General features: G+C 42.9%; 1 protein-coding gene across 14 annotated transcripts in view; it reads right to left on the bottom strand.

The window, feature by feature from the left end:
• C2H1orf159 (chromosome 2 C1orf159 homolog) overlaps positions 1-17238 on the bottom strand; it is a 23116-nt gene extending 5878 nt beyond the window's left edge. For 3 of the 14 annotated variants that reach the window (XM_042272357.2, XM_076565937.1, XM_042272364.2), the window contains exons 1-6: positions 16909-16998; positions 8142-8253; positions 7517-7619; positions 6885-6983; positions 5067-5160; positions 2732-2807 (exon numbers count right to left, since the gene is read on the bottom strand). In XM_042272357.2, the coding sequence (XP_042128291.1) occupies positions 2732-2807; positions 5067-5160; positions 6885-6919 (205 nt within the window). In that variant the 5' untranslated portion in view covers positions 6920-6983; positions 7517-7619; positions 8142-8253; positions 16909-16998. Of the gene's footprint in view, positions 1-2731; positions 2808-5066; positions 5161-6884; positions 6984-7516; positions 7620-7741; positions 7878-8141; positions 8254-16908; positions 16999-17091 lie in introns of those variants that run through there. The other 11 variants (XM_076565932.1, XM_076565931.1, XM_042272358.2 and 8 more) reach the window with 11 other exon arrangements.

The following is a 17238-nucleotide window of genomic DNA, read 5'->3' as shown; positions in this document are numbered from 1 at the left end:
TGAACTCACAGAGATCCAGAGGGATTTCTGCCTCTGGAGTGCTAGGATTAAAGGTGTGAGTGCCACCATTTTCTAGCCTCTGTATCTAGTGGCTGTTCTGTCTCTGACCCAGCTAAGTTTATTAGGGTACACAATATTTTGGGGAACACAATACCACCACAACCCAGCCTGTACTGGCTAGTAATTTGTGGACAGCTGTTTCCCCTCTGGTCAGGGCATCCTGGAGGCCATCTTATACCTTTACTTCTAACATCCCCAACACAGAAGATGGGCATACATGTTCCATAAATGTTGATGGGGTTCTAGAAGCCAAAGCTGGATATTGGGCAGCATGTCGAGCTAAACCATGGGTCACTGGACCTTAATAATGAAGGTTATAATGTCTGATCTGAACAGATGAGTTGTGAGACAGAAGCCTTTCTGTGATGGCAAAGACAGTATCAACAGCAATGGGCAAATGGTCTAAGAGGGACATCAGCCCATTCCAGCTCTGCCAATGCTGTGGGCAAACAATCACACAGGAACAAAGTCCAAATGCTCAGTTCTACTTGGGTGGACGATTCCTGCTCAAAGTAAGTCTCCTACAGTGGCCTAGCTTTATTCCTCTTATCAATTCAAGGCATGAGTAGATCTCATGAGAGGCATGTGTGTCTACTAAAGGCAAAACCAAGGAACATAGAGTCCCCAGTACAAAACCTAGCACCAAGAGTGATAATCTCAGTGAGACTATCAGAGTGAAATCCAGGCCAGCCAGAGCTACATAGTGATTCTCCCCAGAATCATCCCTTTCACTATCATTTCCTGTGTTGAGACACATTTGACTCTATCATGGGCTTCTGCTGGGTTGCTAAATTATATGCAGGGAAAGAGTGTGGCCAGAGAGACATGTGGTAGCCCTGAAGGCCTATGGGGCTCCTATGTCTCCCTACACAAACATGGTTATCTACATCCCTGTACCTGTTCCCAGAGCCACCTTGGATTATAGATTCTGACTTGGCATCTTTCCTTATTCCAGCCTCTCTGTGGCATAGTAGCCTGCACCCAATGAGCCATTTATGGACAGTTTATAATCCATGAGATGCCAGGTCCCACGCACTCCTGTTGATGTGAAAGAATCCAGGAAAGTTCAACTTCCAGAACTTCAGGTTAGAAGGCTGAAGGCCCTTTGGCATCTGTAGTAGTTTGAAAGAAAATGGCTCCCAAAGGAAACGGCATTACTAAGAGGTGTGGCTTTGTTGGAGGAATGTGTCACTGTGGGGATGGGCTTTGAGGTCTCCTGTGTTCATGCTACCCTCAGTGTGGCACAGTTCACTTCCTGTTGCTTGCAGATTAAGATGTAGAACTCTCAGCAACTTCCCCAGCACCATGTCTGGCTGCATGCTGCCATGTCTCACCATGATGAAAATGGACTAAACCTCTGAAACTGTAAGCCAGCCCCAATTAAATGTTTTCTTTTTTAAGAGTTGCCATGGTCACAGTGTCTCTTCACAGCAATAGAAACCCTAAGATAGCACCCTCATATTTTCTCTGCTCACTACAGAACAATGCCCTCTTCCTATGTCACTACACTCATCTTTGATCCCGACCTCCCTTCCAGCCTCAAAATCTTGTCCATGTCCTCTTCCCATTGCACCGAATCAATGTTTTGGAGTACCTGCTTTCCTGAGCAGTTGTCTTGTAATGGAACTCAGAACAGGTGCCAAGGGCTGCCTCTTGACAAAGCAAGAGACAGCTCTGGGCCAGTCTAGTCTAAAATAAACAGCAGCCTAGAGTCACACCCTCAAGACTGACCACCTTTTTATCACAATTTCTTCTTGCCTCAGGACAGCTAAGACAGTGGGTGGCCCTGGCATCATCTCACTTGGGTCTTCCTCTTCTAGATGTTCCTATTTGCCTTCTCTCAGCAACCCTAATCTCTGTTAGCTGCCTCCAGAAAGTCCTATCTTCATAGCCTCCTAGAACCTTTTGTGGGACATGCTGCCATTGGGGCTGGATTATCCTCTGTGGTGGAGTCATCTTGTGTACTGAGGCTAGTGAATAGCACCCTGGCCTCCACCTCCAGATGCTAGAAGCATTCTCCTCAACTCATTTAGCACCAGCTGTGATGACCAAAAATGCCTCCAGACATTGCTGGATATTCCAGGGTTAAAATTCCCTCCAGAGGTACTAGAGAGATGACTCAGCAGTTAAGTGCACTTGCTATTCTTGAAGAAGACCTGGGTTTGGTTCCCAGAACCCACACCGAAGCTCACAATCATTCAAAACTTCAGTTCTAGAGGATCTGATACCCTCTTCTGGCCTCTGAGGGTACCTGGTGTGCATGTGGTCCACATGCACACCTACAGTCAAACACTCACACATAAAATAAAAATAAATAAATCTTTTAAAAAAGGATACCCCAAGAGCTGTTAAGTTCCTGGAAGTGCTATCCTGGCTTAGTCTCCTTCTGAACCCTGTGCCGCCTCCTCCTCTTCTGAACCTCTTTCTCCCTGTGCCTCAACCCTTTACAGAACATCCCCCACAGGGTCCTGCCTAGACCAGACAAGGGTGTGGTTAGGTTGCTCAAGAAGGAAACCCAGGTAGGCCTCCTTTGCACAATGCCAGTCTGTGCTGCCCCAAGTTCCTCCATTCCCTCAGCTGTCTTGTCACTAAAGAATAAAAGATATCTAGGAATGCTGGGGAGGGGGGGGGCGTGACTAGTCTCCTATCTACTTGCAACAATGATGCTTACCTGGGCCACACAGGCCTGTGCCTGGGCAGGTAGCATTGAAGTCTACCACATCCATGCAACACTCAGGTTGCTGGGCCTAGAGGAGAGACATCAGTGAGACAGGTTGGTAAGTACCTAGCTCATGCCAAGGATAGCATTGGTCATAACAGGGCCCTATCTTTCTCATTAACCATAGCTCCAAAACTCTCTAGGGTCAAGTGACATCCCTTCAATAAGTGAGTATTCCTACTCCACTCCTACTGCAGTTCATATTGGCAAAGCACAGGAAAAACTCCAGCCCTAAACATAGAGACCAAACCTGGAAGTTACTGGTAGAGTTGGGGCTATCTCCCTTTGGGGCTATTTCTACAAGCACCTGGACTATACTACTGTCACATCACATGACTCACTAATCAATAGGTCCTTTTCCCACTGGCTCCAAGTCTAGACTATGCAGAGCCTGTGACCAGTGAATATTTGATGACTGAATAAGTCACCAAGTATAAGGCTAGAATCTGGCTAAGTGTGTCCAACACCAGATACCCAGAAAGGCCAGGAAGGGTAAGAACTAATGAATTAGTGTGAATTAGCCTGGGGCCTAGGCCTTGGACAGCCTGGCATGGTGTGGCACAGAACAAACTGCCCTAAAATAGAATACTTTTGACACTGGAGAGAGCTCAAAGGAAGTCTTTGACTATCTCCTGCCCTTTACCTGCAAGGAAAGGCTAAGTAAGGTCCTCATAGAGCAGTGCCTCCCTGTATTGAAAGGGTAGGCCCTTGTCTCTGAAGCCATAGGGACAAAACTCTGAATAGCAGTCTGGCTAGGTCCCTAGTTAATGACCATCAGATCACACCTTCTGTCCAATCACACTTCCTTAAAAATATCCCTTTTCTCCCAAACCCTAACATTAATATACAGGTGCCCTCATTTCTTTATAAAAGCAGTCAAGAAATGTAAAACTTATATTAAGTTTGTCTTTTCTCTGTTTTTAATTTCTAAATTTTATTTATTATTATTTTTGCTTTATTCTGAGACAGGGTTTCGTTATGTAGTTTTGGCTGGCCTGAAACTCACTGTGTAGGCCAGGGTGGTGTCAAACTCATAGAGATCCACCTGCCTCTGCCTACCAAGTGCTGGGATTAAAGGCAAGTGCCATGACACTCAGCTTTATTTATTTATTATTATTGTGTGTATATATGAGTATGAGCATGTACATGGAGGTCAGAGGACAACTTTTAGGAGTCCCTCAACTGTGAGTTCCAGGGACCAAACTCAGAGTCATCAGGCTTGGTAGAATGTGCTCTTACCTGCTGAGCCATCTTGTTGACCCTGTTTATGTTTGTTTTTAAGACAGGGTTCCAGCCAGGTTGTGGCACATGCCTTTAGATCCCAGCACTCCGGATCTCTGAGTTTGAGGCTAGCCTAATCTACAAAGCAAGTTCCAGGACAGACAGAAAAACCCTATCTAAAAAAAAAAGTATCCATTATGTAGGCCAGCCTGGTCTTAAATGTACAATCCTGCCAGGCAGGGGTGGTACATGCCTTTAATCCCAGCACTTGGAAGGCAGAGACAGGTGGATCTCTGTGAGTTCAAGGCCAGCATGATCTACAGAATGAGTTCCAGAACAGCCACGGCTACAGAGAAACCTTGTCTTAAAAAAAAAACAAAAAAACAAAAAAACAAAACAAAAAAAAACCTCACAATTCTACTGCCTTAGTCTCCTGTGGGATAGGACTACAAATTTATGGTTTTTCTTGTGATCTGAGCTTGGTTAATAGTAAGGAATGTCTAAAGGATAACAGGGACAAAGGGGAGTATCATACCACCTTGGGAAAGATGAAGGCCCAGTGCATAAGCCATCCCTTTCATTACCCTTGGCCAAGTTAGTAAGGGATTACCCATACCATCACTCCCAACCAGTGAGGCTCCCATCCTGCCTGGATTGGAGAGAATAATGTCACCCCAATTCCAGATATCAAAGCTCAACCCCTGGAGTGTCACTGCCTTTGTTCAACTACTTCTGATGGGAGCCAGGATGCCTGACCATGTGTTCATTAATTCTCCTGAGTAAGCAACAACTGAGCAGGTAGTTCTGGAGGGTGATTCTGCAGAGATTCTAGGTCAGCTATAGCAATAAGTAGGTCTGGCAGAGAAACTTCTAGAAAGCAGAACAAAATAGATGATGGGCAGAGTGTAGGCATTTCCAACACTAGCAGTAGACTCCAAGGGGATTCTACCAAGGATAGGCTAACATCAGTGAACCTTAAGTTCAAAGACTGAAATTCTTATGGGGCGAGGATCCATTGCCTTTGAGGAGGCTTCAATTTCTCACCAGTGGGCACAGGATTACCCACCTTGCTTTCTGTAGACTTGCTCATGCCTCCCATCAAGAGGCCAGCCAGGAGTATGAGACACTGCAGTGTCATGCTGGGGAGCTGACAGGGAGATCTGTAAGACAGAACAGTGTGCAGGGAGGAGGTACTGGTAAGGTTGGGTGGGGCTAAGAGGGGGTAACTGAGAGGGCAGGACCAAGGCTGGGAGGGTAGGGCTTTAATAGAAAGGGTAGGGCAGCCTTTCAAGGAAGCAGTGATGCAGTCAAAGCACTCTTACCTGCCCCTCCAGGGAGACCTACAGACATCAGCTCCTCACTACTTGGGGATCAGTGGTTAGCATAACTAGGACTGTAAGGAGCTCATAGGCCAGCACACTATAGTTTTAAGGCCCAAAACTCAAGAATCATGACAGGTGGGCAGAGCCTTGATTGAGAGGGATGACCTGGTGCTCCTTCCAATAACATCATGCTGTCAGGATTCTGAAAGCAAGACCACTGTACCTCTGATTTCCCAGGATGCAGACACACTGTCCCAGTGAAGCCCTAATCACATCTTAAACACTACTAACAAGATTTGGTTTCCTTGTGGGTAGCTAGGGGTTTGGGGTGGAGATGAGTTCACTGGGAATTTTCAGTGATACAGTGTTCTGCCTTAATGAACTTGGGGAAACAAGAGGCTGTAAAACCACAGTCCAGAGTAATACCCAAGCTTAAAAATGTAGTCACAAGCCAGGCATGGTGGCACACACCTTTAATCTGAGCATTCAGGAGGTAGAGGCAGGTGAATCTCTGAGTTCCAGGACAGCCAGGGCTACACAGAGAAACCCTGTCTCAAAAAAAAAAAAAAAAAGAGTAGTAACAAGAGGAAGGATCTAGAGACCAAAAAGGAGCACAAATATTGCAACAAGATTTAAACCATAGAACACCTGGTGCTTGAAAACTGCTCGCTTAGTGCTTATATGTTTCATTTTTAATATAACTAGAAGAAAACATGCATCTCCCACAGAGCCTTGAGGTAATATCATGTGTACAGTTTTTAATAATTTTTTTCCTGTTGGGGGATAAAGGTTTCATGTATCGTGATTGATTTTGATCTTGATCTGTACCAATACTAGTTTTGTTTTTTTGTTTTTTTTAACTTTTAAAAGTTTTATGTATATGAGTGTTTGTCTGCATACCAAGAGCTGCCTGGTACCTGCAGAGGCCAGAAGAGGACATCAAATCTACTGGAACTAGAGTTACAGATTCTAACAGTTACAGTTGTAAGCTGCCATGTGGGTGCTGGGAACAGAACACAGGTCCTCTGGAAGAGCAGCCAGTGCTCTTTAACTGCTGAGTCATCTCTCCATCTCTCTCATCTCTTGCCTCTACCACCGAGTGCTGTGATTACAGATGTGCAGTATCAAGCTTGACTTATGGCAGGGCTGTAGACTGAACCCAAGGCTTTGTGCACACTAGGTAGGCATTCTATCAACTGAGCTACATCCCCATCCCTTTTAATTTTTTTCAAAAATTATTTTATTTTATGTCTATGAATGTTTTAACTGTATGCATGCATGTGCATCACATGTGTGCTTGGTACCTGCAGAGTCCAGAAGAGGACATCAGATTCATGGAAATGGAGTTATAGACAATTGTGAGATGGCATGTGATTGCTAGAAACCCAAACTGGGTCCTTTGCAAAAGCAAGTACTCTTAACCACTAAGCCATCTCTCTAGTCTCCCTCTCCCTGAAATCCCTTTTACAACAAACTTATGTTAACTCATAAAGTGATACTTATAAACCAATCAAAGTCCAAAATAAGATTTGAAAAGTATTTTTTTTTTCCATAAAGGTTACCTCTTAAAAGTTAGCTGGGTGTGGTGGATCTCCATCAGTTTGAAGCCAAGTTGGTCTACCTAGTGAGTTCTAGGCCAACTAGAACTACATAGCAAGACCCTGTCTCAAAAAAATAAAAGCAGGGGAAGAGGGATTCTGTGAGCGAGGGGCATCAAGATCATGATGGGGAAACCTACAGAGACAACTGAACCAAGCTAGTGGGAATTCATGAACTTTAGACAAACAGTTGTGGAGCCTCCATGGGACTGAACTAGGCCCTCTGCATAATGGAGACAGTTGTGTAGCTTGATCTGCTTAACAGGCCCCCGGGCAGTAGGATCCATGCCTGGTGCTCAAGCTGGCTTTTTGGAGCTCATTACTTATGGTGGGATACCTTGCACAGCCTTGATGAAGGGGGAGGGGCTTGGACCTGCCTCAACTGAATGTACCAGTCTTTATTGGCTTCCCATAGGAGGCCTTAACTTTTCAGAGGAGAGAATGGGGGGGGGGGGGGTGAGTTGAGGAGGAGGCTGGGAGAGGACTGAAGGAGGGAAGAGAGGGGGATCTGTAGGTGGTATGTAAAATGAATAAAAGATTTCTTAATAAAAAAAAATAATAAAAGAAAGAAAAAAAGAAACAAACAAAAAACAGACCTGGAGAGATATTGGCTGTATTTCCAGAAGACCTAGGTTCAATTCCTATCACCCACATGGCTGTAACTCCAATTCCAGGGGATCTGGCATCCTCTTCTGGCCTCTGAGGACACATGTGGTGAACAGACATATAAGCAGGCAAAACACCCAAACACATAAAATAAAAATAAATGAATCTTTTTCTTTTTAAAGATTTATTTATTATGTAAACAGTGTTCTGCCTACATGTATGCCTGCAGGCCAGAAGAGGGCACCAAATCTCATTATAGATGGTTGTGAGCCACCTTATGGATCCTGCAACTTGAACTCAGGACCTCTGGAAGAACAGCCAGTGCTCTTAACCTCTGAGCTATCTCTTCAGCTGAAAAATAAATAAATCTTTAAACAAACAAATAATGTTGCCTCTTAAGAGACTCAGGATGCAGCTCAGTTGGTAAAGCACTTGTAGGCTTGGCATAACCTGGCATGGTGATATACACCTGTAATCCAAACATTTAGGGGCTGGAGACAAGAGGATCAAAAGTAATATAGCTACATAGTAAATTCAAGACCAATCTGAGATACCATGCGGTCCTGTCTCAAATAATAATACTAAATAAATAATAAATCAATAAATGTATGTTACCTCTATGAAGACTTTTTACTTTGCAGAGGCCACTGCAGCAATGAAAGAGCAGGCAAGCTGGGCATCTCCAGCTCTGTGCAATAGCGGCCTGAGCTTCACTTCTGAGAAGACTCTGAGAGAACACAGAGACACTTCAGTGTGAGGCTAAAAATGAGGAACTACATACACTTTCTGGCCTAGGGGTGGTGGGAAGCCCCACTTGAGGGAAAGGATTATGTGGATCTATGTGACCCATGGAGGTGAAAGTTCAGGATGACATAGGCCCCTGTCCTATCAGGAGGGAAAGTGGGAGTCTGTACCATAATTCATTTTATATTGGATTTAAGCCACGACTATCAGGAAAATGACCACACTGCAGGGGGGAGAGGTAGTGCTCAGCTTACAGGAGTCACCTGGGAAGCTGATCCAGAACCTTTCTGGCACTCATTATTAGTACATGATTTTTCTTTGTTTTAATAATGCATGCTGAGTTTCAAAATGTTCTGTGCTTGACTTAACTTCTCTTTCTAAGGTGTGAAATCTTCTTAGAGACATATTCATATCATAGTGTGGCTACCCCTTAACTATAGATTGTAATTAAATTTTAACTTTTCCGTGAATTTAAGGTTTGCTCACCAAAGACCATATTTCTCTGTCCTGGAGGAAAACTCCAAATTGTTAAGGACCCTTCTGCTCATTCTGAGAAGAGCATCCCTAGGTCCAGGTCAAGTAAAAAAAAAAAAAAAAAGAAGAAGAAGAAGCCATACATTTCAATCAACACTGCCATTTGCTACTTGGTCAACTTTATTGAAGCATAATTTGCACACAATAAACCACATCCATTTAAAATAGACAAGTCAGGGAGTTCTGGAAAACTGTGTACCTAGGAGGCCACCACTACACCAAAAAAGTTATTATCGGAGCCTTCTATGAATCCCCCCATCCTCAACCTTTATCCCCAGGCAACTAAGCTGGCCTTGTCACTGCAAAGAAGTCTATAATTTCATAAAAATGGAATATACAATATAAATGGTTCCTTTCATTCAGCACCAAGGACTTTAGATGTACTGTATTATGTGTGTTCTGTTCATTACTATGTTATTGTTATGTGGCTATACCTCATTTCCTTTACCTATCACCTGCTGACAGGTTCCTAGCTGATTCTACTATTTTGGAAATCATAGGTCCTTGAGCACACACTATGTGAACCTGTATTTCTATTTCTCATAGGTAAATAACCAAGGACTTTGTATTGCATCAGAGGTGTGTTTAACCTGTCAAACTTTTTTCCATATAGCAGTATCTCTTTACTTTCCCACCAGCAGATCAGATGAACTCAAAAGGCTTTGCATCTTCACCAGTATCTGGTAATGTACTGGTGGGCACGTAGTGGTATCTCATTGTCAGCATTTCCCTGACTAGCGTTTAGTCACATGTCAAAATTCACTATTGAAGTATCATTTCACACCTGTTTTAATTGGATTGTCTTCCAATTAGTAAGATATGGCAGTTCTTTAACATGTACTTCTTCATTCACTTTGTGTGTGTGTGCACATGAGTATGCATACATCATGAAACGCATGCTATAGCATGTATGTGGAGGTCAGAGAACAACTGTCTTCTTTCACCACGGGGTTCCAGAGATCAAACCCAGGTTGTCAGCCTTGGCTGTAAACCCCTTTATCCCATTAGCTCAGAGTTCTGTATAAACTTTTATTTGCTTATGTGATTATATACACATATACCTACTATGGCATGCATGGAAGTCAGAAGACAACTTGTGGGAATCAGTTCTCTTCTTTCACTATGTGGATCCTGAGAACTACACTCAGCTTTGTGAGGCTTGGTGGCAAGTGCCTTTAGTTACTGAGCCATCTCACTGATACTTATTCTTTTCTGTTGTGTGTGGTGTATACACGTTTAGAAGTGTATATAGGCCAGAAGTCAACATTGTCTTCTTTATTCCTGCTCCACCTTATTTTGGTGTTTTGTGTGGTGCATGTGTATATGTGCACATGTGTTCACTCACCCATGGATACACATGTGATACTCAGAGATGGATGACAGGTATCTCCTCTATCATTCTCCACCTTTTTTTTTTTTTTTCTAGATAGGGTCTCTCTATGTAGTCCTGGCTGTCATATAACTAGCTATGTAGACCAGCTGGCCTCAAACTCACAGAGATCTTCCTGCCACTGCTTTCCAGGTGCTGGGACTAAAGATATGCCACCATGCCAGGCCCTCCACCATATTTTTTGAGACAGGATATTTACTGAATCTGGACCTCATTACTTTTGCTGGATGGCCATCAAGCCCCTGAGATCTGCCTGTTTCCCCCCTACCCACCCAAATTGGGATTAGAGATACATGTCACAGCATCTGGCTTTTACATGGGTGCTGGGAATCTGAACTCAGGTTCTCAGGCTTACACAGTCACTTTACGCACTAAACCATCTAACCAGTCTTCATCCACTGTATTTTTTGAGACAGGTTCTTTCATTGAACCTGGAGCTCAATGATTTAGCTAAAGCTGACTAGTCAATGAGCTCAAGAATCCATCTGTCTTGGTCCGGCAGTGGTGTCACATGACCACTTGGGAGGCAGAGCCAGGCAGATCTCTGTGAGTTCAAGGCTAGTGCCTGATCTACAGAGCAAGATCCAGGACAGCCAGGACTGTTACAGAGAAACTGTCTCAAAAAACAAACAAACAAAAAAAAAAAAAAAAAAAGAATCCATCTGTCTCCCTTCCTCACATTTATGTGGGTGCTGTGGATACAAACTCAGATCCTTATGCTTCTTCTGCAGGCACTTTCACCTGAGCTATCTCCCCACCACCTTTTTGCTTTTTGGATTAGGGTCTCATTATGAAGTTCAGGCTATGTAGACCAGGTTGGCCTTCAACTTCAACTCCTGCCTCTGCCTCCCAAGTGCTGGAATTATAAGCATGTGCTTATTAACCACACCTAGCACTGTGTGTGTGTGTGTGTGTGTGGTCTTATGTATTTCAGGCTGGCCTCAAACTCTTTAAGTATTACATTATGACTTTTAAACTGATTTTCTTTTGAATTGAGGCCATTGAGGATAGATCCCTCTGTTGTGGAATATTTATTTACACTGTGAAGATGTGTCTTTGCCAAGGTGCCTTCTGATTGATTTGATAAAGAGTTGGCCTACAGCTAGGCAGGAAGAGGTTAGGTGGAATTTCGAGGGACAGAGAGGACTCTGGGAAGAAGAAAGGCAGAGTAGCCAGCCAGATGCAGAGGAAGCAGGATGTGCAAGAGGAGAGGTAATAGCCATGAGCTACATGGCAGGACATAGATTAATAGAACTGGGTTAATCTAAGTTATAAGAGCTAGTTAGAAACAAGCCTAAGCCTAAGCTGAGCTTTCATAATTAATAAGCCTCCATGTCATTATTGGGGAGCCAACGATGCCGACAAAAAATACAAAAAAATACATATGGCATTCAACATGGGGGGAAGTATTTCCACATAGGACTTGAGAAAGCTTAAAAAAAAAAAAAAGTTCCAACACACAAATTTGGAGCCAGACACAGCTTCCTAGTCCCACAGTCTCTCAGGCAAGCCATGGCCTACAAAGACACGGCTCCTGGCCACAGTGCCATGTGCAGAGCTGCAAGGCAGGTTTAAGACTTGGCTCATGTGGTCAGAGAAGGCTGCAGATGCACAGTAAAGCTGTCCAAACCGATAAAACCTTTAAACTGATACAGTGAAAAAACAGGTATAGACAGTCATAGAAAAAAAGTTTAAAAATAACAAAGTAAAGTCTTTAAAGAAAGAGTAAAGTAATATAACAAGAATAAGCCACATAGAATGGAAAATGCACAGGCACCTGGACCCTGTATGGTGCTTTGTTAATTTTAAATTTTTTGAATTCCAATGAACAGAGAACAGCTGCTGCTGAGAGACAGTGGATTGTGGAATGGACTGCTGAATTAAACCAACCTATACATTTTAAGACTGTCTTAACTTCAAAATGGAAGTCAGAAAATATGTTGCGTTGAAGGAGATGTTATGTCTTTGTTTCTACAGGAAACAAAAAGTTATGGTTCAAAGTTAATAGAGATCAGGTTTGATTGGGGGTGACCTCCTGAGGTTCTTGGCTACAGACATGGGGGAGGAAGCCAAAAAAAAAGACTATAGGACAGGTGACATGTAAGCTGATCCCTCTGCGTGGGAACAGCTCTGAAACTGGATGAGACATGATAAATCTTGTTGGCTATAGAGTCCTCCTAACAGTTTGGTTATATAGTCCAAATGGACTTAGAAAGTTGACAGATGTCTTTTACTTGCTCAAACATAAAACAAATCATCTTTAGCTGACTTGTACACACTGCACATTCCATACTTGTGTTAATACAGATATGTATTAACCTTTAAAAGTTTGTTTTCAGAACAAAAGGACCAGACACAAATAAAGACAAGTAGCCCAAATGTTCCGGCTTCTCAGAATGCCTCAGTTACAGTTTCCTCAAAAATCTACACCCAGATTTCAAAGCTGCCAGCTCAGATGGTCCAGCCTCAAAGACTATTCCAGCCAAGACTTCAGATAAGCTCTACATTTTCCTATCACAAGGAGACTAAACAAAAAATAATACAGCTGTCTCTCCCAGGACTTGACCATTATCACAATTTTCTAAGGGTCCTCTAGAAATGCTGTCACCTCCAGACAACAAGAAGCAGTCTAGAGAAGTGGTGTGGGTGGGTTTTGGTCATTCAGTGATTTATGAAGGGTTTGTCATTGTTTAGGGGGGTTGGTTACAAATTAATTTTGGTCACAGTCAGAAAAAAAAACTGAACAAAGGAGATTAGAGTCAGAAATCTTTCTGAAGAGAAAAAGGGGAGATACAGAAATGATAGGATAAAAGGGTAGATTATTGAATCTACTTTCAAACTTAAAAAAAAAAACTACTAGTCTCAAAAACTTTCACATAGGTATGGATTTTTGTATACAGATACAAATTTAAGGTTACTTTTGTTAGAACATACTGTATATGTTTCTACTCTTAAGTTATTGTACATATGCAGCTCATTTTAAAATGTAATATAAAGTTCTAGTCCTTAAAGGCTATTATTAGAAACTGTCTAAGATAATTAAGAAATGTAGGTTAGTGGTTAATCATCTGTAACAATCAAGTTTATGGCCATGTTAGGTATGTTTTCAAGGTCAAACAGAGATATATTTTAGATAGACAGATGGTCTTCAAACACTTCAGAGATCTACAAAATATCACATTTAAGATGTTATAATGCCATAAGGCTTTTTATGACAATGAGACACAAACTGCTCCTGGTAGCACCAATCTACTTCAGAAAAGACGGTGGGTATCAAAGAAACTCCCTATGGAGTTTGCTTTCATTGTGGCAAAGTTATCCACTGGGAAGAAACTGCTCTTGCCTTGGCTACTGACAGTATACTGTCCAAATTGGACAAACGGTACAAAAAAAGGTGACTGCAGAACTTTGCCGAGACAAGGTAGCACAGTCCTTCAAAATTCCTGTTTCACAAAAAAAAATCTGTCATATATTTTAGGCCTATAGGCTGAAGATGGATGCCCCAACGTTGCAGAGAAACCTTGGTTGACTGTCCAGACAGCCAGATGTCTCTGTCGTTTCTATAGTTTTGGAAGTTGTTTGCTCTGCACTTCCTGCTTACTCAGGTAATAGTATATCCTTCTCAGGCCTCTGATGGGATTGAAGACTAACAGTTATAGTTACAGTTTTCCTTGTTACCAAATTCAGAAAAGAAACTCACAAAAGAGGTGTAAAGTGCATAAGGGTGAGAAACATAAAAGCTTAAGTTGTTTATATAAAAAGATGTTTAAGGGCTAAATGATATTTTTAGGGTGGTAATACAAGTTATGATAGAAAGTGGTTTAGGTATAAAACATTGGATTCATCAAGATAGAATAGATTAGAGTATTTTCTCCAAAATTGCCAAGTACAAATGGACTGGACTTTGTAAACGTAATTCTTACCTGAGAACTGTTATTATATATAGTTTTACTATGTTACAAGTTACACCTATTCCTTTTTATTTAGACAAAAAAGTGAGAAATGTTATTATAAAATATTTGTTTATACTGTGAAGATGTATCTTTGCCAAGGCATCTTCTGATTGGTTTAATAAAGAGCTGAATGGCCTATAGCTAGGCAGGAAGAGGTTAGATGGGACTTCTGGGGACAGAGAGGACTCTGGGAAGAAGAAAAGTGGAGTCACCAGCCAGATGCAGAAGCAGGATGTACAGGAGAGGTAACAGACACAAGCCACGTGGCAGGATGTAGATTAATAGAAATGAGTTAATTTAAGTTATAAGAACTAGTTAGAAATAAGCATAAGCTATAGGCCAAACTCTGGTAGCTCAAAGGAAAGTCCGACTACACTCCATTTCCCTGGTAATACCAGAAAGGAAAATAAAATATCCTGTCCCTCCTTAGGCATCCAGATCAAAAGAATAGAATACATCTGGCCCAGGGTAGTGACATAACATTCTGACATATGCCAAAGATTAAAATGTCACACACTATTGTATTCTCCTTTAAAAGATAATCTAGGCCAGGTATAGTGGTACACACCTTTAATCCCAGTACTTGGGAGGCAAAGGCAGGAAGATCTCTGTGAGTTCAAGGCCAGATCCTGTCTCAATAAATAAATAGATAAATAAATAAGTAAAAAGATAACTTAGCTGGTGGTTGAAGAACTGAGAATAAGTATGCTCAGCCCTAAATAGGACATCTATTTCAACCCTCCCCTCTCCAAGGCTCAGGGAAGACTGTGGAAGAGAGGACAGAAAGAATTTAAAAGCTGGAGGATGGAGAATAAAGTTGTAAATTGCTGTCTTCTGGACATGATACAATTATTGCACACATGAACTCACTGAAACTATGACTACTTGTATAAGATCAAGCCAACAACAAGATCAGTTAAAATTCCAACAGGCAGCATTAATTGAATGCAGTGAGCCCACAAAAATAAAAAATGAAGAAGTACGAAGAGTGGTGGTACAGGCCTTTAATCCCACTCTGGAGGCAGAGGTAGGTGGATTTCTGGGTTTGAGAACAGCCTGGTCTACTCATGGGTGACTGGTACCTGCAGAGGGCCAGAGGGTACCAGATCCCCTGGAACTGGAGTTACAGATGATTGTAGGCACTATGTAGGTGTTTAGGAACTCATCCTTGGTCTTCTGCAAGAGCAGCAAGTGCTCTTAGTTTCTGAGCCATCTTCTCCAGCATATAGTTTCTTAAAGATATTTTGATTACATAATTATATGTATATATATTTATAAACATAAATGCAGGTGTTAATGGAGGCCAGAAGGAGTTGGATCCTCTGAAGTTGAAGTTACAGGCGGTTGTGAGCTCCTAGACATGGGTGCTAGAACTAGAACTCACATTTTTTGCTGAATACTTATTCTTAACCACTAAGCCATTTCTCCAGCCCCTAAGCAATACTTAGCAGCAGCAGCAGCATTATTATTTTGGTTTTTCAAGACAGGGTTTTTCTGTGTAGCCCTGGCTGTCTTGGGGCTTGGAACTCAGAGATGTGCCTGCCTCTGTCTCCTGACTGATAGGATTAAAGGTGTATGCCACCACTGCCTGGTAGCAATGTTCTTTAAACGAGTTATCTTATAGATCCAAATTAACATGGAGAATAGATGCAAGCCAGTTCTGAGAGGTGTTTGTGACAGATGCTGCCAGTGGACAAACGAGCTTGCCTAAGATGAACTTAAGTTCATCAAGATATGTGCTTGCTTTGCATTGGGAAAGACTATTAAGGCCAGGATATGTAAGTCAAGAAAAGAAACTATCTGCATAATCCAGATCTGTAGTTCCTTCTACAAGCTTCAGGGTCAGTAAAAAAATAAATAAATAAATAAATAAATAAATAAATAAATAAATAAATAAATAAATAAATAAAAAATAAAAAGTACTCAAAGTATTGTGTGACTCTTAAGTGTACCCACCATCACACTATTTTTGTGACCTAGATCAACCAGGGGAAGCCAAGCCATGGATTTCTGCAGGATGATAGAGAAAAAGCAGGGGCTGAACAGCAAGGGCCTAAAGTGTGAGAGGCCCTGTTTTCAGCTCCCTACCCACATCCTCCAGCCCCACACCCACCACCAGCACTGAGGTGGGGAAAAATGAAATGATCTCTGTTCTGCCTTGTCTGTACACTGTAGTAATACTAAGAAACACAAGATTATGGGCCAATAGAAGCAGGATGATGCCAAGTTTTAGGTTTGCAGGGGCTACATGGCCCTGTCTCAAAACAACAAAAACAAAATACTGGGCCAAGTTTGATGCCTTTAAATTTAACATGCCTACTGAGTTGAGAATTAACTAAGAATAAAGTTGGAGGGAGAAACTGCAAAGGCCAAAGGACGGAATGCAGTAGGAAATTTATCACGCTGATTAACTGGTACGCACAGCAAAGTCCTCAAGAAGACCACATCCTGTGGCAGGACCTCGACCGTTTCCTGACACCGACAGACCAACGAAGTCCCACACCTCCCACATCCTGCTCTGCTCCAGCGCACCGCCGTGCTGCCGGCGGTTTATTTTTCCCTCACAACTTCCCCTCCCTCATCTGTCCATTCGCACAACCACCACGCTCCGCTCCCGGCTCCTCCCGTACCGCTGCACCACTGACAACATGGCAGCGAGACGGTGGTCACTGTCCCGCTGGACCATGAGCGACTCGGAGCCGGGCGGCCTTTATCGCGTAGTTGCAGACTCAGCCTTAGTCGGACCAGGGCCCTCACTCACCATGCACTAGGCGGGTTCCTCTTTCGTACAGGCCGCCTAGCGCACGCCGCCAGCGCTCCCTGGGACTTGTAGTCTCTGGTCCACCCCCGCTACCTCCGCCCCCCCTCACCCTCCGCCCTCCGCCCCCCCAGGCGTAGGCGGGTGTCTTAGAAGAAAAACTACAACTCCTAGCGACCAGCTCACCCCATTGCGTTCGTCCAGGATTTTCTCCAGGCAGCTGGGTTGTGCTTGGAGCCCTGACTGGGAAATATAGTCTGAGACGACTTAGACTGGGGGGAGGTGGGGGAAGGGGAGCACACAACACCCCGACTACATTCCCCAATGCCCCTA

The sequence above is a fragment of the Peromyscus maniculatus genome, chromosome 2 (genome assembly GCF_049852395.1).
Source record: "Peromyscus maniculatus bairdii isolate BWxNUB_F1_BW_parent chromosome 2, HU_Pman_BW_mat_3.1, whole genome shotgun sequence".
NCBI lineage: Eukaryota > Metazoa > Chordata > Mammalia > Rodentia > Cricetidae > Peromyscus > Peromyscus maniculatus.
The sequence above is the reverse complement of the archived record's forward strand: the minus strand, read 5'-3'. Positions and strand labels throughout refer to the sequence as shown.